Here is a 23,428-nt window from a genome sequence, read left to right as displayed (position 1 = left end):
AAACCCCACTTATTATTTCAGCACAATGAAAGATACAGAAAAAGCAGCAAAAAGGTTCTGTGACCATTGCAGAACGAGTTTTAAGAGACTTTTGGGAGACTCATCAGTAGAACACAGAAATAGAAAAAGCCTACACATGTAAAAAGTTCCCTTAAGGTTGGGATCCCTTAAGGCAGATGCACAACTGAAGATTGGTTTGTAGGTACAGCTCACTGGGAATCAGGCACACAAAAGGATGTGTGATGTCCTGTCATGAGCCAGTAATGTGGCCATATTTCATCCCTTTCCCCAACCCATTTCTGCTGTGTTTCACCTTCTCAGATGGCTTGGCTTCCACAAGCTTTTCCAGAGTATGTAAATGCTGATTGTCTTCTGGAGTGCAATTTCTATTCCTTGCTCTGTTATGTGGATTACTACAAGTTCTGTTCTTGGTATGTGCCATGTTTTAATACAGAACTCAGCTGATATTAACTAGCTTTCTTCATCCACTCATACTCAGCCACTTCCCCTCACACCACAAGTGCCTCCCTGCAAGAAGTTTAAGGCTAAAGAGGGATGAGTAAAAGTTCCCTTCTTACCTACCTGTCCCCATATATATATATATGAATATCTATCTATCTATATATATAGATAAAAAACTTACAGTCTGTAGACCTGCCCACACTGAAAAAAACAACCACCTTTGATATACTGCAGATCTTTCAATAGGTAGTTGAAATGGAAGTTTAATGTCATAGACATCATCTAAGGGAAGAACTGTTCATACACAAAGGATTTACTTGCTGTTGCACAATACACCTATACATTCAGTATAAAATGTCACTATAAGATATTATGCAGTTTTATTACAGAATGGTCTGGATTAGGTAAGTGCAGTTGATCTTTTTTATGATCAAATCACCTGTTCTTCAAGTAAAGAAGAGCAATTAAACCTCAAAAAGCTTTACAAAGAAGAGGTCTTGGTTTTCTTTTCACAAGTGACAGGATGCCACATCAAAGCACTCGCTCAAGTAGGTCACCAAGTTGAGCAGTTTGAAGAAGTTGCCCCCTGGCCGCCTTCCATCTATTTTGTGTTGCATTATAAGCGTTATTATCCTTTACGTGATTATTTTTATAGCTACTACATTGCCTCCTATTTTGAAAATGCTTAAGGAGGTTATGTCCTGCCAGGAAAACATGGGCATAAAAATAGTGCATAAGCACTAGTCATTTGCTTTTGTTAATAGCTAGGTTTCCAGCTGATAAATGATGATGCAGGAGTCCATGATCAAAACAGGTTTCCAAAGTAAGCAAATGATGTTACTCTTTGATCTCAGAACAAGGCAAAAATGAGTCCTTCTGCTTGGTAATATGGATGCAGTGCAAGAGGAGCTAAATGCAAAGTCATGATTGCTCAGGAAGTTTGACCAGAGCTACATCTTGGTACTTCTGCAGTTTTGCACAGAATACTGATGTTGCCTACACAAGGGTGGCTAGCTCCTCGAAAGTACAAGACGTTCTCATAAAGGAGAATGAAGGTATTTAAAGAAAAACCTAAGGAGGAACAGGATTCATTTTCAGCATTAAAAAAAAAGAAAGCAGATGAAACAAACAGGAAAAGGAAGCAATAATGCACTGACTTTGCAATACCAGTCCTCTCTATTTCAGTACTTTCCAAGTTCACAGCTCCACCAGCTGCCTGTCACCCTTTCACAACTCCTTCCAAAAATCACTTTGCAGTACAAGAATGAAGACCTGCATCTGATGTTTGGTGCATGGCACATGTGGAAATATTGCAAGACAGAAGAACTCACACCATTACAGCTGAGAACAGTACAAGAAAAGCAAAGCTGTGGATGAAGCAGCCACACAGGAGTTTAAGAATAAAAGTGCAGCTGCATATTCAGTGTTTGTTCAGGTAAATATCAGGCCCATCAATTCTCATTTCCAGGAAAGAATCTGGGCATCTAAAACTTTAAGTTCAGACGTGCGCAGTCTTAGAAGTAGACACCACATGAGTAGTCAACACAATGCCGGGACCCAAACTCACTAGTTGAATCCTGCATGAACTTGGCACTCATGAAAGCAAAGATCTTTAATCCCCTCTTCAAGTGCAACGAAAACCTTGCACAGCACTAATTCTTCCCACCTGTTTGGTATTTTTTTTAAACTCAGCTTCTGCTGAATTTCTAACCACTCTAGCCCTGTTCCATTCCCTCCCAGTGGCACAGCTTCTCAGACAGAATACTCAACACCTACCTAGCCACTAACTTGATTAATTAGGACACTCTTCTTTCGAGGTACTAAATTCCTGAGGCCAGAAGAGAGCTATGACTCTCTGCTTGTGCTTATCCTTGTCAAATGCAAGAGTCTATTGCTAGTAGGGGAATACTGCAGCCTTAAGGGAGAAAGGCAAACCCTGTTATGTGAGCAGCTAGGCTCTGCATCCAAAAGGCGCAGTGACATTTTCCAGGCCCCCTCTGTTCTACTGATGCTAAAGGGGAGGTATTTCAGACAGGTCACTATTACACTGCAGCAAGCTGAGCTGCCCCTGGAGCTACAGCTCCTAGTTCATAGTCTAAGAGCCAGACCCCTGCATGTTTATAGAGACCCTGCTGCTGTCTTTAGCTACAGGGGGGAGAGTACAGAAAAGATGAAGCCAGACTCAGGGGTGTGCATAGATGGAGTGAGAGACAGCCACCTGAAGTTGCTACACAGGAGTTCTAACTACTGAAAACTTAACACTGAATATTCATTTAGACTAGGCAGATAAAATACTCAAGTGTCTGTAGCAGTCAACTCACAGATAGGGACTATTTAACAGATAAATTATGAACAGAAAATGCATGAACTCCTTTACATTTAGACTCTAGTGGTTTGATTGGAGTCACAATGCTACACAACCATTGTGATAGACAAGGAAAAACTTCTATTCTGTCAAGGCACAAACATTGTACAGACAAAGAGAAGGGGAAATTCTGCATGCCATTGACCTCAAAACTGTATTCTGTCTCTCTACAAAAAAACCCTGCAGAATCATTAAGAGATTCCTTTCTTACAAGAAAGACTAACTGATTTCAAGGTACTCTCAAGGTTTCATGTTCCGAGATAGTTACCAGGTGAACATGAAGAAATATCTTCCCTGACACTAAAAGAGCTTAAGTTTTACATTAACACTGGAGGAAAGAAAGTAAAGTAATTAACTTTTACAAACCAAAAAAATTTAATGTAGACAGTCTGACTACATGCTTATTTTCAGAAACAATTATTGTGCCCACCTTACCTAAAGGAATGTGAAAATGCCTGTAGTCTGCACAATGCCAGAGTGAGCATTAAAAAGAGAAAGGAAGTTCTGATAAATCTGAAGAAAAATATGTAACTGTGTAGCTGCACCTCAGTGTTTTCTCGTTAGATTTCAAAAAGCAAGAAGGAGGTTAATGGCAGCACTTTAAAACAGAGGGCTGATTTTATTACACTGCTTTCAAATGCCACAGTATTGTGTTAGAATGCCTGGATTTTTATTTATCCAGTAATTGAAAAATAAGTTAAGATCTAATACTCACCACAGGTTATAAATAGAGATGAGTATTTTTCTAAGTTCCAGTAGTAAGATATATATATAATCAAAGAATTGTAAACTAAGCACGAGTGGATTGCATCCAGGAAGAGTTTAGCATGCAGCTCACCATAGTGCTAAAAATGACCACCAAACTTACCTAATGTGCACAAAGGGCTGTGTCATTTGACACATAGTCAAAATACAATGTATCTTTAAAATACACCAATGTTTAAGAATTTAAAAGTGCCAACAGTCTATTGAAAAAGTAATAAAATCAAGCCACTGTTATGATACAGAACAGCTTACAAAGAAATAAAAAAACACTCCTGAGAAGAATCCACACAGAAGAGACAAACACAAAAAAGTGCAAAGCCACCACAACACAACAACAAAACCAGGAAGAATTAAAGACACCAGCTGTTTATGTGTAGTATTCCACAAGCTGAGTCAGAGAACAGAACCTATGATGCTGTGTGCATTGCACAGAGGCAGGTGGCGATGCTGCCACCTGCGATCCTACCAGAGAAATGAAGAGCAGCAGTAGAGGCAAGAGCAGACACTGCTTCTTTTGCATATGTAACACACACACCACAGAAGTCGTCTGCATCAGGGAGAACCTACATGCAAATCTTCCAGAAAAAGTTGCTCAGCTCTCCTAAAACCAGTGCTGAGGGTTCCTGACATTAACTTTTAGAAATGCCAAATTTATGCTGTTAAAATAGTAATTTCAGTGATCACCTGCTTAAATCAAAAAACGTAACAACTTGTGAAGAGCTAAAGAAACCTACCTGACATCTTCAAACTTCTTGGTTATGACTGAACCAACAGATGAAAAAGCAGCAGAAGCCTTCTGACCAGCCTGAGACAGGGTTTCTGATGTTTTCTTATATCTGTGTTCACACAAAATTAAGTCTGTAGTTATTTTAATAGAACATATAAAGGAACCTTTTAGTGTATGTAAATTTGTGTCAAACCCAGAGGTATATTTCAACTTTGGAGTCAAATGGACAAGCTACTTCAGAGATCGTTTTGAGCCATTGCAGTTCCTTCTGGGTACAGAACCTCTGCCACCTCAGACTTCAGATCAGGTTCACCAAAATGAACCTATCAGGCCACCCCCAGAACAGATCATCTGCTACTGTAGGTCTTTAAAACAAAAGGAACAAAAAAACCCCAGCTGAAACACACAAACAATCCCACCCCCACCCCCTGCCCAAAAAACCCACCACCATGAACACACACTAAAAAAAGAAGAGGTCTATTTTTTTTATGTCAAGCATCTAAAATCTTACACTGAATGGTTTTGACAATGAACTTCACCATAACAAATCTGAGGTACATTCTCCTCCATTCCATGCAGTCATTAATTGCAGAAGGCAGTTTGCTCTAGACCTTAAGCTAACAGTTGTGTTTGGCAAGAACATTAACTGTGACTTTGCACTCTTCCTGCACGAGCTCAGTTTACAACAGTTTTTCAGGGTGGAAAAGAAGGGCATTCTGTTGGACTTAGGACACCTTGGAGTCTCTGTAATAGGATGTCAGGTCTGTCAGAACTGCCTATATTATGGTCAATTGTTTTGCATGAGACGATATGGGTAATAGTGGCCCCTTCTTGAAATATATCCATGGTGACTTATCCACGTAATTTTTAATGCAATTTTGTGTTATTTGCACTCATTTCACAAGAACAGGGGGTTCTGACATGACACAAAAACCATATAGTTTTCACCTCAACAGCTGAGGCAGTCATCGTGAACTGGTACATACGCTGTGGTTGATGTAACATCTTGCCAGCTTTTTGTGATGTTCTGCCTTAGTTCCTGTAATGAGTTAATTCCAAGCTTCCTCTTGATTTCTGCTAGATGCTTCTCTTTGGCAGCTAGCACTTGTGAGAGCGTCTGGATTTCCTCTTCCACCTGTGGCAGCAGAGTTGACGAGGGGTAAGTTAACAAGCAATATACCCAGGCACCTAGCTATGTATTTATTAAAACATCTACTAGGCATCAGTAACAGGAGGGCTAACGTGGTTTTAACGTTGCCTCACAGTCGGCTCTAGATACTAAAAGGGAAATCCAGCATAGTCTACAACAAGAGCCAGTTAGTGAGAACGTAATCTACCTGCAGCTAGCTCTGTTACTGGAATATGCACAAGGAAGTTGGTAACTAGAAGACTGGATAGTTATAAATCATTACCTTGAGACAACATTAGCGTATGTGAAGCTTGAAGATTAGTCAAACCTGGGACAATGGCCAAGCCTGTGTTCTCCTTCCGCGTCAAAAGGGATACCGATGCATGACCAGCATCAGGCAGCTGAGACCATGTCTGATCCACACACAAGTTTTGTCTCCTTGCTTGAACAGAAAGGTTCTTTTGTGGCTTATGCCAGCGACTGCAGGCTGGACCCAGCCACAGGAGAGCTGTCCCCAGAGCGGGGGTGGAAATGGTGGCAGACTGAGCAGTTCAAGAAAAACAGAACAACCCCAAACCAAACCCCACAGCGACAAAGGCACAGCACCTGTCCAGCAACTACAAGACTGAATTGTTTGTATACTTCCTTCTTTACACAAATGGTCACTTGAGCTCTCACAGAAGCACTACCAGACCATGAAAAGCAGCTTTATGATGCCATTCTGTGGGCTGCATAGATACAACAGAGGCACTAAGGCTGTATGCATGAAGCTGAAAGCATACATCCAGCCCTACTTCCTCATCCCAACTGGAGCACCCCACATTAGAGTATCAGGCTGCCCATGCATTTAAGCTCCCTTTAGGAAATACCAGTGTCTTCCATGTTTTGGATACCTGTCCAACATGACATACCCTAGGCAGGACCAGATTTCCCTTACCATCTTCAGCTAATTGATTTGCCATTAAATAATACTCAAGGCTACCAAAACAAAGACTGTATTTAATGTGCTGAAAGGAGAACTCTTTCAGTAAAAGATTTGTCAGGGCCTGGAACAGGCTGCCCAGGGAGGTTTTTCAGTCACCTTCCCTGGATGTATTTAAAAGAAGGGTAGATCAGGTACTTAGGGATATGGTTTAGCATAGGACAGGAACAGTTGGACTTGATGATCTTAAAGGTCTCTTCCAACCTTGTAATTCTGTGATTCTGTGCTTATTTCACAGCTAAACTTCAGATGACAAAGGTTTAAGATAAAGCTTTTTATTAGAGTTCTAAACACAGAGCTACAAAAAAAAAATCCCAAACAAACCAAAAACCAACCAACCAAAAAAAAACCCAACAAACCCAGCAACTCAATACAGCTTGACTTTGACAACTGTTGCAAGTCATATATCAGGATTGCGTATTTGACTGTCCTTTCCAAGGGTGCTACTTTAACTTGTTCTTAAAAAAATTCTGCTGTACAAACTGCAGTCAAGAATAGTTACATCATTAGATATTTGCAAAACACTGTCTACATAGATATTACTCTGAAGCATCCTTCATGAAAACAGCAGCTTTAGTTGCTCCACACCCATTGAGACAATATTTAGCTTTGGCCTCCAACCATGTTCTCTGACAGCTTATTTACTTAACCCTTCTCACTGGAGGAAATAAAGCATTAGGCATTTATGTGTATTGGTGTAAGATCTGTCCCTCAGCACTTCTAGTTTAATTCCTATAGCTAGAACTGGATGTTCTTTTCTCCTTGACACCTTCCCTTTCCCTCCCCAAAGCACACAGGAGTGCCATATCTGGCTTTAGACATTCACAGAACAAATATGCAAAGCATTAAGTCTATGTTCAAAGACAGCATTATCCCAGATTTTCAGTCTCAAAACCAGTTTAAGAACTATTTGCAAGAGATTTACCTTAGCAAGCTCTTTCCTTAGCTCATCCTGTTCTTCTTCTGAGAGTGTTTCTGCCATGCCAACTGTCGCAGCAACATCCTCTCCAACCTCAGGTATAGAGTCGCTTCTCAGCAGCCCTTGATGTGAACAAACCATTAACAAAGTCAGATCACCACACGTCACCCAGAAAACAGCTGATGTTGATATACAGCCCTTTTGTGCCACTGCACAAAGAAAATCCATAAGAGAACATTGAATTCATGCTCTCTGAGTACCACGGTGTACAGGAAACCAGAAGCATTTTACTGGCCATTTTGTTCTCTCAAGCTGCTTTAAAGCTCAATGTGGTTGCTATAACAGGAGACTGAAAATGCTGAGAACAGTGCATCCTACTACTCTGATAGAAACCAAGGTGCAGAACAGTATGTCCCAACCAGTAGTTCCTACACAACCTCTGCCCAGGAGTCCATGTGCTCTGTACTCTTGCACTCACAGTGCACAGAAACTCTGGAGGTGCTCAAGCAGAGGCCCCCTCCCTCCCTCTCTGCTCTCTGGGTCAAATTAAAAAAAAATGCCCTTTCTTTGTGCATTGGGAGCAGTGAGGGCGACAAGCAAGTTCAGCTACAGCAGAGAAAAGGCTTGCAGTGCAATGACAAACTCTTCCTCCATACCACACTCAACCTCCCTCTCCCCAGTGACAGGAACCAGTGTCACTAGAAAGTTGCAGGTGTCAAGGAACTAGAAGTAAGTTACTGTGTTGTGCCTGGACAATAAAACAGGAGGAGGTTGGGAATAAAAGGTCATCACGTCAGACAAAGCAGTGGAGTGCTGAGAAGGGGCTGACGAGGATGTGCATCCACTCACACTGCTGCCTCTTCCACTTCCAACTCCAGAAACCAAGATCCCACCAAATTCCTCTGACACTTAATAGTTTCCCAGAACTAAGGAATCCTTTTCTAATTTGCAGAGACACTACATGCTGGAATGGTTGTGGAGTCCCAGAACTAATTCTCTATTCAAAAGGTTAAAGGGCTTTATAGCTAATAAAAAGGGAGTAAAAATCTTATAATAGAATAAAAAAAACCCAACTGGTTTGTGAGGAAAAAGGATGAGTATGTACACATACACATGTTTATAGATGCAAGTGGAGAACTTGGTAAGTAATGCTCCCTTATCAGTCACTATAGTAATTAACCAGACCAAACTCCATCCTCATTTCAGCCATTTCTGATGGCACTGCACAGCACCATTTGGTCTGGGAATCAAAAAACTTAATGTGCTACACCACAATCAACTGAAAATTCAAGGGGGGGGGGGGGGGGGGGGAAGATTCTGGGAGCCTGTAATCAGTGGTAGGAATTCCATGAAACATGCTCCTGTAGCAATTGTCAAGTCTAAGAAAAGAAAAAGCCATGTCCTTGATCAAGTTAATGAACTCGGGTAGCGCTGCATTCCACAAATTCTTTCCAAAACAGCATGTTTTCTGCCTGTATTTGTGTCCACAACACTTGTCTTCTGGAAGCATGCTGCTGTATGAGCAGAACATTTGTAAATGGTAAACTGCCACGGAGTGCACTGAGAAGGAAGCATATAGAAAGCAAGAATCCACACCCCTTTCTGCCTTTATGAAATCTATACCTACACAAACACAATGTAGTCCCTACTGGTTTCCTGACACACTATCTTGTCCTGGTTTTGGCAGGGACAGAGTTAATTTTCTTTCTAGCAGCCAGTGTAGAGCTGTGTTTGGGAGTTAGGATGGAAGCAGTGCTGGTAACACAGCGATGTTTTAGTTGTTGCTGTGCAGTCAAGGACTTCTCAGCTTCTCCTACTACCCTGCTAATGAGAGGTAAGGGGCACGCAAGAAGCTGGGAGGGAAGACAGCCAGGACAGATGTCCCAGGCTGGCCAAAGGGATATTCCGTACCATGTTCTGTTTGTAACTGGGGGTGGGCTGAGAGGCTGAGTGGCAGCTGGGGGTCTTGTGCAACATTGACTTTGTGGTGGTGGCATTTGTCTTCCCAAGTAACCAGTACACGTGAGGGCGCCCTGCTCTCCCAGGGATGCCTGAACAACTGCCCGCCCACAGGAAGTGGGGAATGAATTCCTCCTCTTGCTTTGGCCGTGCATGTAGGCTGAGAAGGGGGGCTGCTAAGGGTCTTGTGCAACGGGGGGGGGGGGGGGCGAGGTCACACAGTATCAATCGTGGGTGGTAAGGAATTGTGCTGTTCATCCTTTGTATACACATCATTATTATTAGTGTAATCTTCCTTTTATTGCGTGCCCTGCTGAACTCTGTTTCTCTTGACCCAGGAGTTTTCTCACTGTAGCTCTACCAATTCTCTCCCCCATCCCATCACAGGGGAGTGATCAAGTGGCTGCCTGGTGCTTAGCTGCTGGCCCGAGCTAAACGAGGGCAAGTCTAATGCTCAGAACCAAAGCACAGTACTACAGCACCAAACAGGATTATGGCTCAGGTAAATGTTTTGTATATCAAAACATTTCCTTTTCTTAAGACCAAGCAGTTAAGAATATGATCCCTTTTTGTCAAATTACTAACGATGCTGTTAATCACATACACCTAACTGAAGTTGTGCTAACAATTTAAGCTGCACTTTCCTCTGATGCTCTACGACCCCCGTACATCAGCCTCCGACTCCTGACCTTGTTCTCCAGTCCAGCCTCTTCAGGGATTACAGAGCTTGCTGTTGCAAAAGCTGTTCCAGAAAGTTGCAAGTACCAAAGACCAAGCAGGCTCCGGAGCATTAGCACAAACAGCTGAAAGTCTGTTCAATCTGGTTATGAAGAGTCATACAGATTATTGCACCAAAAATAGACCAAGGGAATCCAGCACTAGGAAAACATGCCGGGTTTTCTCCCACAGCAGTAGCTTCTGTTTTGGGAATACACCTTTTCTTTGCAGAACTGGCATATGCTGAATTTAAGCCTCAATACCAAGAAGGAAGGGAATGATCTCACCTCCCCCTTCCATTTCTAGACCGTTTAGGAAGATAAGAATTCACTGCTACTCAGAGTCCTCCATACTTAAGCAATGCATTAGTCATTCAGCTTTTCTGGTTTAGGGTTTGCCTTGTTTGGTTTCAACCCAAGTTCATGCCCTGAAGTTCCTACCACTTTCCGGCCTGAATTCAGCGATCAGCAGCAAACATTAGCCCTTTAAGGAAGTGCTGGTCACTTCAGATGAGCAGCCTTCGGGGTGTAGGGGGGAAGGTTAACCTCCACAAAGGTTTATCTTTAGACAGACACACTCTGTGCCAGAAACTCAGAATGAGCATATTTGGTAATCACCATGTGGTTGATAAAGCTAAAGAAAGAGAGGTGCTTGTTAGAATTCAGGAGAACAAGATGTTACTAGATTCTAAATTCAGTCCAACATTTGATTAATGTACAGTGCTACAGAGGAGTTTTAGTTCATGATATGGAAGATGGGTCAGATTTAAGTGCTTCCCATTTATCTCAGTTAAAAGTCAAAAAGGGAGACCCACTCAAGAGAGAATGCTCTTGGGCTTCTCCCAAACACTAATCATATGTTCATTCAAAGTGAATAAAAAAACCCACCAGACCCACAAAAAGCCAAAGGCTGGTGCTTATGGTGAAGCATCATCACCAGGCACAGACCTGTTCACCCCCTAGCAGAGGTGGGAGATGCAGTAACAGCAGAAGTGAAAGCTGACTACCATTCCTCACAGGTCCCCAGTTCATCTAGTTCAGAGAGGAGTTTTGTTTCACACAGACATTTCCCAAAGGATTTATGTTTCCTTAAGGTTTTAAAAGGATGATCCCATTAAAAAACCCACCTTTATAACTTTGCTTTCTCAAACCTGAAGTAGGGATAAGCTTTCGATATTTAATTACTCTGGGAGATCAAGTCCAGCAGCATGGAATGGATGGGCAGTAAGACACAGCTACATGGATGCTGTACAACAGGTTACCAGCTAGAATCCAGGCAGATGCTGTTATAGCACATCACGTAACAGCTGTTTTCCCCCAGGGAGTGCCAGTACATTAACTACCCACAGGCACAAGACTTACAGCATTTTAAACACTAGGTGCAACAGAGTAAGGGCTTTAGAGCAAATGTTAGACTACCCAGAGCTCTGAAGACATACTGAGTATGCAATTCCTACTTTCCCCAAAAAAGCCAGTGGTCAAACAAGGCCAACTACTGCAATCTTGCAGAAGCTGCCCCCCCCCCTCCCTTTTCTTTTTCCTAATTTTATTTGTTTTCCCTCAAACTGCCTGTCTACTGAATTAAGAAATAACAAGTAAGGTAAAGGCAGTAAATGCACAGCACATGAAATATTACCTACACGACACACTGAAGCTAATAACCAGAGTTAACAGCAGGTCAACTCTTACCATCATTTATACCTGCACTTCAGCCACATTTTTTTAATTCTTAATTTGAGAAGTTCCTTTTCAGAGATATTAATCATTAAGCTTTCCACGCAGAGGTTTTCAGAAAGAAAGAAAGAGCAGGAAGTTACCAGACTTCGCCAGTGTAGGTGATCCAGGTGGAGAAAGGTTTATGCTAGGCGACAAGTAAAGATAGTTTCTGTTCACTCCAGCATTGAAATCGAAGGGCGATTTGTAATCCTCATACAGATCCATGCCAGAAAATTCAGAGCATGCAGACATCCTCTTCTCCCACCAAAGTATTCATCTTCGTTTTCTGGGGCAACCCAGCCAGCAGAATTCAGAAACCCTCTGCTTCTTCACATGATGCTCACTATACCTCCTTATAAAATTCAGGTCTCGATGCCTCTGTTAGATTTGATAGATCCTTCTAGCAAGTCACTTCTTAGCCATGTTGTAGCTGCTGCTGTTTACCCGGCACAAAGTTAAGTTCCTGTAAATTTGTAACTGAGGCTGGACTTAAACAAACCGTTCCTTTAACAAACATTCACAGCGCACCGCTCCTGGCTTCTGGTAAGAGCCTTGGTGCTCTGCAGAACTGCATCAAGAATTTTCAGTCATTTAAATAAAAAAAGGTCAGCTGACTGCAGCTACACCAGGATAACCTTAATCTTCTAGGACACAAAAGGATTACTAGCCGTAATCTATCCTATATACCATCTGTGTAAGACTTTTTCTTCTGATTAATGGAAAATTCTGCCTGTGTACCTATCTCCCCAGCTGCTTCCACCAGTGTGCTAACCAGTAGCCAGGAACCTGTCTCTGCTGCCCAGGTATCCCACTGTAGTGCAAGCTCAGAATAGGAGAAAGCAGCACTCTGAAGGCAAAGCTATAACCACCACCAGTTTCTTTATGAAAGTGCTGATGCACATTACGATTTTTACCCATGAGACTAAAAATACCTGGGTATGAGATGGGGGTTGGATTTGATTTGGTCTTGGGTTTTTGGGGGGTTTTTGCCTTTTTTGGTTTGTTTGGGCTTACTAGGGTTGGTTGTAGGTGTTTTTTAAGATTACTGAAGTGAACTGCCCAATGTCCTTGGCACTTCAGCTAGTGTCATTTAGTGCAGCCGGTTACGCCAGGAACCGGTAACACCAGAATGCATCTTCCTGATGAAAAGTATTTATGTTTTGACACCTATACCACAAAGAAAGATCAACTTACATAAGCCATCTGACCTCACGGTGGGGGGTTAAAATTTAGCCCTGGAAAGCAGAAGTGCTTCTTCTCTAAAAGAGGCACTCACAGCACAGTTTTGCAGTGCTTCAGTACTATTTTTTTCCCCTTCTTCCAAGGGCAGATTCTTTCACTGAAAACCCAAGCTTACTAGCAGCACAGATCACCCTTAGAGCTGAGCAACAACTTCCTCCCTGCCCCACGCCTTTGCCTGGGCTCTTCACTGCAGCCTGTACAGAGGTGACATATAAATAAATGGAAGTTAATCTTTTCTTCTGCTGTTAGTGATGTTTTAAGACAGAGCTGATCAGAGGCATTACATCACCCTGCACTCAAAGCTGCTGAAGTGGGGGAGCCTTGCAGCACACCCGAGTCAAGCCTTGGCAGTGTATTCCCTGGGGATACGAGAAGAAAGAGTACCACTTCTGACTGCCCATTCCCACTGCAGTCAGCCGGAGCAGAAACAGACCTTCCAGCTAATTAAAGAGCAGATCCTCTAGACTGCAGACCTACATCAGCTTCTGGTGCAGACTACCTGCAGGCTTGTAACAATGAGAGTGCCAGAGCTGGGAACACAGGGCTCTGCTATTTCCCGAACCCACCAAAAAGCAGAAAATACCATGTCTCTCTGCATTTGCAACACGTGGCTGCAACACCTGCCAGAAATACTGCAAAGTTCACCTGACAAAGGTCAAGAGATTCTAGTTTAAGCATCCAGAGGCAGAGGAGCACTGTAACACAGCTAATAACATGCTCCCTGTTAACCAACCATGCTAATAGGCATTGCTACCGATTCTGCTTTGCAGTCAGGGGCTGCCTTCTGTGCAAGAGGCTCAGGCAGCGGCTGTACAAATTGGATTAAGCAAAGGGACAAGTCAGATGCTGGAAGAGCTGGGTGTTTTCTGTCACTGCTCTAGCGACACAGAGAGTGAAGGTGAGGCTACCCCCTAGGGCTTCTTCCCAACCCCAGAGAATCATCCTATGTAACACTAGTTAGTGCCAGCATACTACAACTGAACAGTGCAATTATAGGAAAAAGAGCCCCTTCTGAAGATCTGTTCACCCCTGCTAACCACCAGGAATGCAGTTCCAGGGCTAAGGGCATTTACTGGAGTCACCACTTCCACTGTTGTAATTTACAGAAAATTACCTGTGGTGACTCTTACTTGTATCATACATTCAAAAAACAAATTTGTACCCTCTTCCTGCATCTTTATTGTGCAAAAGTTGGTTTCACCATTCTAGAGACGTCTTGATTTCCAGTCTGAGACCACTGACCTGGCCTGTCACCAGTACAGACAGAAGTGTGTATGGGCCAAACTCTCCAACATACCATCAGGATAGTCAGAGAGACAAGTACTGGTTCTGCTCTAGCCCACAGCTAGAACACACCTTTGGCTTACAGGGAAGGTGTGCAGAGGTACAAATCTGAGCATCCACAAGAGGCTGAATTCTGCTTTTGCTATGGGTTATGCATTGCTGGAGCGTGAGCCCATCAGTCACCCAAGACAATTCTCCAGTTTTTTGAAATCCTGCTGTCCTAAAATGATTGCCAATAGAGAGGTGATGCAAGCACTCCTTACCTCAAGCTATCCTCTTTGCTCAGACTAATCTAGCTTAAAGCTGGGTTGCTATGGCACCTCCCAAACAAGCCTCCTAACCAAATCAGCCTCCTGCTTTCTTACCTGCAGGAGTTTGAGCAAGGAGTGGCTCCTATATTCTCACCTACAAATCCTACCTGGTGATGAAGGAGCTCACCAAACAAGCTTTTCCTCATCGCCTAGGGAAGTTTGATGGTCTTTTCCATGAAGTATAAGCCAATACAGCTGTAAGAAAAAAGGACTGCAGTTGACCCTTCCAAACCTGCTATAGGAGGACTTCTAGGTTACCTGTCCCCCCTAACTCATCCACTTCAGGAAAGACAAATATTGCCTTGCCAGCCATAAGTCAGTTTATCTGCTTCCTCCCCAGTAGCTCCTTAGCACACCCAAGGATTCAGGGCAAAGCAAGGCAGCACTCCCGTACTGGCTAAAGGCAAACTGAAGATAGGCCCTGCTAGCTGTTAGTGTGGTACATTTGGAGGAGGAATGAATTTCTCTCGAAGGGACCTTCCAAATTAAAGTGATGGCCCTTAGGAAACAAATCAGGATGGGGATGACAGACAGTAGCCATACAGAACCAAAAAGAAAGGTTTTACTCTGAGGCTGCAGAGCCATTCCCTGCTAGATGTAACCTGCCTGCCCCATGCAAGACAGGCATTTTAGAGGTGAAGACTACGTTTAGACTTCTGTTATACCTCACCATACTTACTGTGCATGCTTGAGTATCCTCATTCTTTGTCCTGCGCAATGGCAAAGTCAATTGTTACTGGGCGTACCTTGGTTGCTACTGCAGGCATCAGCTGCAAGCCAGTACCTGAAGAGATCATGAAGACTAAGGATGCACCTGCTTCAGAGACAATGAGCAGTGGGGTTTTGCTCACTATGCAAAAGATTCTAACTGAAGAGATTGCTGTTCTGGAACAAGTACTCATTTGCCCTTAACAACTAAGGGTAACTAAGAGGTTGGTACTTAAGCCATCTATACCATTTTAAAAGCTGGTGTTTAAGACTGGCATGAAGGTAGGCAACTTCTGGTAAGGACACCTGAACCAGTTACTGGCAAGTTCAGCTGAACGCCAGAGTGGTTCAGGATGGTCTGGCAAACCTCAAAGTGTTACCATCACAACTCCTACCATTAATCATGTAATCGCCTACATAAGGTCAGAGAGCATGCTTACAGCTTCCCCAGGTAACTATTCAGAATCAACAGCCAGCACAGATTGTGCACATCATGAATCATAAAGGAGGGAACTTCCTGCACAGCTAGAAAAGCTGGTAAGTTTGAGCAAACACTGGTATTTGCCTGCCTAGTCTCAGCCACCATTTGTTCTTCAGATACCACCTGCTACCCAGGTCTACAGCTTCCACCTTTGCCCAAAGCTCCAGCAGCAACTTAAGCAAGGCAGTACAATATTAAAGCACTTCTACCTCACTGGTAGCTAAGCAAGGATAAGATGTCACTGTAGCCTTGCAAAGAAGCTGCTTTTCCCCACATTTAGGTCTAGCAGGACAGTAATTTGTACATGAGAGAGTTACCTGTCTTTCCCTAACGCTGCCAAACCCAGCTCAAGTACGACTGAGTATCATCTCCTGGCTTTGGAGAAACTACTGTGTGTTCAGCAGTGTTTCAGACACAGCGATTTCAAAGCAGAAAGGCTATTGCTGATGGCTCAGAATTGGAGGAATACAGAAGATGTCCTAAGACAAGATCTAAACAATACTTTGGATAAAGCTACCTAAATAACCACTCCACAAGGCCTGTGCCTAATCAGATTAAGAGTTCTGCTACAGAGGCACATTCACCATCTTCTATGTCCTGCATTTGTGCCCTGTTTAAGCACAGAGATGCCCAATGTGCACCACAGCCCATACGTTTGGCAAGCCTACCATGACTCCAGCACTTGAGTAAGCAAAAGAGGATGGGGGAAGATGAGGGGATGGGATTCTTGCCAAAGAGAGGGAAGAGGCACTTGCTGTTCTGGGGGCATAGCAAAAAGATTCAAACTCTTATTTCAAGGTTGACTGTTAAGATTCAGCTGCCTGATTAGCATATACCAGGGTTGAATTTTCATCTTCTGCACCCTGCTAACATCCAAGACTGACTGGAGGACTTCCAGTAACTGAGGCTGCTGCTCCCCCACCCCCACCAGGTAGATCCTCATCAGGCAGCAACAGTCAGGCTCTTCTCCCCACTCCAGCTGAGTTTTATAGGGCATAAGCCATTTTAAGACCTGTAAAGCTACTTAAGCATTGTAAGCCAATCTAGGTTCTGTAGCATCAATTTGATCTTCAAAGCCTTACCAGTTTACAGACAAGGAAAGCCTTTCGGCACTTGACCCAAGGCTGTAAAACTGCAGTAGGAAAGAAGGATGCAATGAAGCCACAGATAGAAGCCCAAACACTAAGCAAACCTTAAATTAGGACATCTGTGCTCCTATTTCCACATTGTGCTCTCTGCCCTCCCCTTGAACAGCAGATAAGTCTTTCAGCCCCACGATTTGTGCATGGCATGAACAGAGCTGCACAGCTGCTGAACAGTATGAGTATAGGCTTCTGCAGCCCTATCAGTAATTGTTAGCAGGCTCTGGCTTAAGGGTTTAGGCTTTAGCTGTCTTCTAGCAGAGTCCAACTCACCACCACCACATTAATCTTGTTACTTCAGGCTCCCCCAACATGCTTTCTCTGGACTAGCTCTCCCTGATGCAGCAGCATTCTCCACTATGGTTGTTTGTATAGAAATATCTTCTCCAGCATTTTCTTAAAACTAAACTCTGCCTTCACTTAGTGCCATTTAAAAACCCAAACAATAAAAAAAAATCCCAGAAAAAAACCCTAAACAAACAAAACCCTCTTAGAAAGATCAGTATTCTCCCAAGACACCTAACCCTGCAACACAAACACTTCTGGGTGCTACAATTAAGGATTAGGGGCTGCTAATGTTCTTCTTTCCTTACACCAAAGTCTCAGCCCACAGTATTTCAGACAGCTGATGCATGTCTCAAAGGCAGTTCTTTTCTCTCCTCCTCCCAATCCAATTATAAACTCAGACTAATTTCCTGAGATCTTGTGAGGGAGTAGATCAATGCTCTGGCATATTTTGCTGCTAGACAAGCTGATACCACAGTAAGACTCTTAACCCATTCGCATCAGACAGAAGTCTCTGCATCTGCACACTTTCTCCACTATCTTCAGAAGACATCTACTCCAGCAGTTACAAGGTTTTCCTTAGGCAGAAATCCCAGACCCACAGCAAAGTTTTATATCTCAAACAGTGGCCAAAGCAGTCAGGTTAGTCAACTCCAGCACTAACAGGTGAAAAGCATTTCCAACCTATGGGAAGCGTCCAGGCCAAAGGAAGCAGTAGCCAGCACAGCAGAAACAGTGATCAGATGGGGCACTGCACTGACAGAGATACCAGGGAAATTAGGCTGAAGTCACTGAATTCTCTTCTCAGACTCCTCAATTTATTCTTCACCCACTCCAGTGTGGCTTCCTTTATTCCTCCAGCAGCTTTCCTGAGAGCTTGCTCCCAGGTTCTCCAAGCAAAGCATCTCAGTCCAGACAAAAGCTGGCATAAAGGCCTCAGATGTATTGGTTCAGCTGGAGATGTTAGTTTGCTCTTCAAAACCACTGGGAGAACCGTCTCTGTGCTTGAAGGACGTAGCAATTTTTAACACTGTTGTACAAGTCACCCAGAAAGGGTAATCTGCAGCTGGGCTCCCACAAACAACGCACACCCAGGACCAGAGAAGTCTTTTAGAAGCACTGCTAAATTTACCATCAGAAGACAAAGTATGGAGAGCTCAGTCCTGTCAAAACAGCCTTCTCTCCTGTTGACATAATTCCACCCCAAGCACCTCAAAGTCTAATGAAGGAATCAGGTAGGTGGCTGTGCTCTCCTGAAATCCCACACTATTTTCTATACACAAGCAGTGCTCAGGCACTTTCACCCCAGATTTGATGGGACTTAGTGGACATGTCATTTTGGCTTCTGTTGTTACATGTACACACACCACTCAGTGGCAGCCTTCATGTGGAAGCCTGGCAGCCAACCTTTTGCCAGGTTGTTCAAATACCTTTTTTTTTCCCCTGCATCATCCCCTCATTGGACTACCCTGCCCTTCTCTAGGCTCACAGCATCAGCAGGCTTATAGCAAATGCAAACAATGTATCAGAAGTCAACAGAATGTACTTGGTGCCATTTCAGTAAGCTACAAAAACAAGTAAGAGCCCAAGCACCTAACTTACCCTTTACACCCTCAAACCCAGCTTTAAGCTTACTGGCACAGAATTACACCCTTCCAATAAATGCACATTAAAGTGTGGAAATCAGTTTCCATCTCTTTCTTTCCTGACTAACCGAGTTTAAGACTTAGATTGATTCTGTTGAACACCCACAATTGGGTAACACAAAGCAACTGCAAGTAGCAAGCTGAGTAGAAATCCTATGAATATTTTTGCTCTTGGCTTCTCTGAGAAGCCAGTGTGAAGTGCCTGTGAAACTGTAAAACGCTGGCTAGCCAGCAGTAGTGGTGCACTGATACAATAAATATGCACCAGACATCTTTCAGCTCGTAAGAACAAGCCCTTGATCCCCATTCCCCAACCAGTCACAGAATCGTAGGGGTTGGAAGGGACCTCAGATCATCGGGTCCAACCCCAGCCAAGTAACACCTTCAGCCTAGTAATGGTTTTCGCCACAAACCCTTCAGAGAATGAGCCTGTCCCAGAGATGCTTAAAAGCCAACACGCCTCAAGCCAGTTACGTACCTTATCCATGCAGGCAAGCTCAGAACAAACCAGACCCATACACATCTCTCACCCACTGCAGAATTTGGGTGAGCCCACCTAAACTTAATGAAAGACCTAACATAGGTGTGCTAACAGCACAGCAGGAGATTGCTGGTGTGGTGTACTCCTGCACACTGATGCAGCAGTTCACCCTTACTGGGTGTCCCTCATCTGAAGGCACAGAGTGAGCTGCATTGTTTGCTCTGCAGCACCAAAGACACGTGACCTACTCCTTTACAGCTCAGCATTTTACCAGTGACCCACGCAACCACGCGGTGTCCTATTCCCGGTGGAGCTGGCTGCTACTTGCCTATACTCTTACACACACAGCACTGCCCAGCTGGGCAGCACCAATCCCGGCAGCACTTCCAAACTGACTTGGAGCAACAGCTGTCACTATCAAAGGGACTCTGAACCGCACCCTGCCAGGGCTGCAAATTGGTCAAACACAGGGCTTGAATATTCTGCACTACTCAGTCTCTTGTAAAAGGTAAGAGGGACAATCCTGCAGCTGTGCATGCAATGAACCAGGAGCAATTAACTCCCAAACCAACTGCACCCACTGGCTTATTTTTTTTCTAATATAATGCAGAAATTGCATCTACCTTTAAGGTATTATGACCACTGAAGTTCCCATTATATTAATAAGTGCTCTGAGATTTTTATCAGATTGTTATGTCCTTGAATGACTTTTAATACTGCTTGAGCTGAGTAAATCCTGTTAAAGGACATTTGCTCCTACTCCAAATCAGACCAAGCCAGTAAATTAAACGAACCTGTTAGCCTACAGAGATACTGCTGTTACATAAATCAATAGACAGTCATAAAACACTGATCACGACAAAATGGGAGGAAGGCAAAGAAAAGGGTCAAGAAAGTTTGTCCAGAGATGATTCCTCATAAAGAGATAAAGCTTTTAAGGATTTTCAGGTGACAGAAAAACCTGAGCATACCTTCTTCCATCAAATCAGACTCAGGCATGAGACATCACTTTTCACCTCTGGGTGACATTACAGGCAATCTACATTTGCTTTTTTACAACCTACACAGGTTCAGATCAGAAAAGTACCGATCTCAGATTGTAAAAATACTAATCTCTCAAGATTTCCAACCAGCATTCATACATTTATGCATGATCCACTTGTGTCCCAGTCCATTCCACGCAATGCTAAACATCAGCATGCTTGGATAAGCTGATCTCCAGGCTCCACACTAGTATTTCACAGCCAAATAAGTAAAACAAGATAAAGCCTTTATTTTATTGCAGTACATGAGAGTGGACAAAACTGGAAAGACACCTAGATAAACACAGAGTCAGGCAGACATTTTTCCTGATTACAGTACATATGAAATTATGGTAACTAAGGGCAAGAGAAGAAACACAGTGGTTTTGAAGGATTAAAGTTTGAAGGAAAAGGAGCAGGGAAGGCAGCATGGTGGGTTTTACATGGGTTTGGTTGATCTGGGTTTTGGGTTTGTTTTTTAAGAACACACACTTCCACTGTTTTTAGAGAGCAGCTGGTCCAGAACTGCACTGCACTGTTTGTCCAAGTTGCCTCCTCACAGTATTTGACCTGAAACTGAACATCACTGCAAACCCTAAGAATAAAGCTTTGCACTGCTAAGTGAAGTCTAAGTTTAGCATCATTCTCCATCACACGAGCTAACCCATCACACACCCCATTTCACAACTGCAATTGTCAGACAGAACAAACACATATATTCATAGCCACTCTTGCACTGGTCATGCCCCAGTCCAAGTTTAATGGATTAGTTCTGTTTAATGGATCAGCCTAGAAAACTTTCCAAACTTTATGCTTAACGATTGGTCTGTCCAATACCCAGCAGGTTACTGTTGCATCAAGTTTGGCACATCATAGCTTGGCCATCAGCACAGAAACTGCTCAGAATAATTAAGAGCTTAAATAGCTATTAATAATGCAACTCACAACTTTTCATTCTGCATTGCCAGATAAAAACTGGGTCAGGATATTGACAAGGGGAAATCCAAGCACTGACTTGTATACTGCTTGTTCCCAAGTTGTCAATCCCCAAGCCTGCACTTTAGCTAGGGAGCTGTGATATGGCATTATTAAGGAGCCACCACACCCCTCAGAAATGCTGCTGCCACCACCTTGCATGAAGGGGAAACAAGACTTCTCCAGGGACATTGCCTTGGAGCAGGCAGACAACCAAACTTTTTACCTGATGTTTGCTTTGTCCCTGACTTATCAGTTCTTTCTCCCAAAGAGCTTAAAAAGTCTTCTCAGGTCCTCCTGATGACACACAGAGGTCTTCTTTGACTTCTACATTCCTCTTCCATATTTTCACTGTCTCAAAAGATGCTTCTTGAATAGGAAAATACTTTTCATTGGGGGGGGAAGTACATTTCTCTCATTCACCAAGGTGAAATCTGGTCTTGAATATAAAAGACTTCATGTACCAGTGTGCTAGAATGGAATTAAAGATGCCTGTAAATGCATTCAAGTAAAGCTCTCACTTTGCTGTTTGTTTACTGCAAAAACAATCCCTCTCCACTGCAGGAAATACTCAGGAGGCTGCTCTGCAGATTCCACTGACACTCACATTGCTTTCCCTCTTATGTAATCTCCAAAAGTCATTTACACCAGATTCCCTGCTCAGTGACAAACATGCAAACCAACTACAACTGGCTTCAGAGCATTAATTGATCTGGATCACCAGCCCAAGCTTGGTGCTGAGGTCCACACACACTGTAGCACGAGCTGGTGGGGAAGATAACGTGTAGAGGTCCCATCATGGCCTGGGAGAAGTAGGGAGCCAGACCCATGCTGAGCTCAGTCTTGCACAGTACGGAGATCAGGGATGAGTAGCTGCTTGGCAGGCAGCAGCACAACCCCCGCTTGCCATTTCAGCCACATCACCTGGCCTTCTTCAGATGTCCAGACAGGTACCTCTTTGGGATCCTCAGCAGTAACCTCTGCTCCCTGCTCCTTCCCATGTCTGTGGAGGTGGTAATGGACCTCGTGGCAATGCTCTGCATACAGCAGGTGGGCATCATTTGTCCAAGGGCCCATACACTGCCTACTTGGGGCACTACAGTTGCGTTGCACCTCCAGAGTCTGCCTAGGCAAGAGGACACAAAGGGCTGTTACAACCCAGAGGACAAGAACGTAAAACAAATACCTGCCAGGTAGACACCAGAGCCAACCTGGGAGAAAAAACAGACAAGAGCTCACTGCAGGTCTATCCTTTTACCCAAGATCAAAGCCCCTCTAAAAAAAAGAAAAAAAGATTAAAAAAATATCAGTGGCTTGTGTAGGAGATTAAACACAGCATGAATACTACTCTGAAGAGCTCCTGGCTCCAAGCAAAACACAGAAACACACTGCAGTAAAACAGGCTGTTTTCCTTCTGCCATGGCAGGTAACATCTGGCAACAGGGAAGTCAGTTTTTACATAAGGCTCCTTCACCACACATAGGGCTGGTACTAGTCCTAATGCTCCTCACCCCTGAGCACACCTCAGCTGCTGATCAAGCCTCTTCAGGAACAGCCTAGCACAGAGTGGAGTGGTGCTATGGAAACAGCACACGCAGCGTGTGATCCACTCAGGCCGCTGAAGCCTATGTTCAGGCACAGAACTAAGCTTTGCAAACAGTAATCAAAGCACACAGAAGAGCCCAGCAGGTTAGTTAAAAACTGTGATTGATTTGTGGGCGTTCTGCTGTGCCTTTGGCCTCCTTCTTGAGACTCCTCAGATGCAGGGAAAACACTTCTGAGCTGTGCTGAAGGGATCTGTCTTCCACAAATCAATACAGATGAGAGCAAGATGGACTTCAGCCAGTGCGAGCTGTGTCCATTTGTTCATTTCATACCCCCAACCCTTCTTTCAGCTTGGAAGTACTGGTTCCTAATTTTGTAACAGCTTCTTTAAAAATGCTTATAAGCAAGTCCTTGTACTTGTATTCCTGGGAGCCTGTGAGGAGAAGCAGGGGACATACCAGGACCCCAACTTGCTCTGCAGAGAATACAGGGGCCCAGAAGCACAAGCTTAGAGAAATGGCCTTCTTCAAAGGCAGCCTTTCCTGCCAGAGGCTGCAGATGTCCTC

General features: G+C 43.7%; 1 protein-coding gene across 6 annotated transcripts in view; it reads right to left on the bottom strand.

Annotated features, from left to right (window-relative positions):
* Positions 1 to 23,428, bottom strand: part of LOC311205391 (tumor protein D52-like) — a gene marked incomplete at its 5' end in the record, with an annotated part of 117,964 nt that overhangs the window by 85,819 nt on the left and 8,717 nt on the right. For 2 of the 6 annotated variants that reach the window (XM_084279795.1, XM_084279796.1), the window contains 4 exons: positions 4,327 to 4,428; positions 5,306 to 5,454; positions 7,356 to 7,471; positions 11,842 to 11,965. In XM_084279795.1, coding sequence (XP_084135921.1) covers positions 4,327 to 4,428; positions 5,306 to 5,454; positions 7,356 to 7,471; positions 11,842 to 11,965 — 491 coding nt within the window. Of the gene's footprint in view, positions 1 to 3,262; positions 3,290 to 4,326; positions 4,429 to 5,305; positions 5,455 to 7,355; positions 7,472 to 11,841; positions 11,993 to 23,428 lie in introns of those variants that run through there. The other 4 variants (XM_084279799.1, XM_084279798.1, XM_084279794.1 and 1 more) reach the window with 3 other exon arrangements.

This window comes from Gallinula chloropus, assembly GCF_964237585.1.
Source record: "Gallinula chloropus genome assembly, chromosome: 2".
In the NCBI taxonomy this organism is placed as follows: domain Eukaryota; kingdom Metazoa; phylum Chordata; class Aves; order Gruiformes; family Rallidae; genus Gallinula; species Gallinula chloropus.
This window is presented reverse-complemented; position numbering and strand designations above follow the sequence as displayed.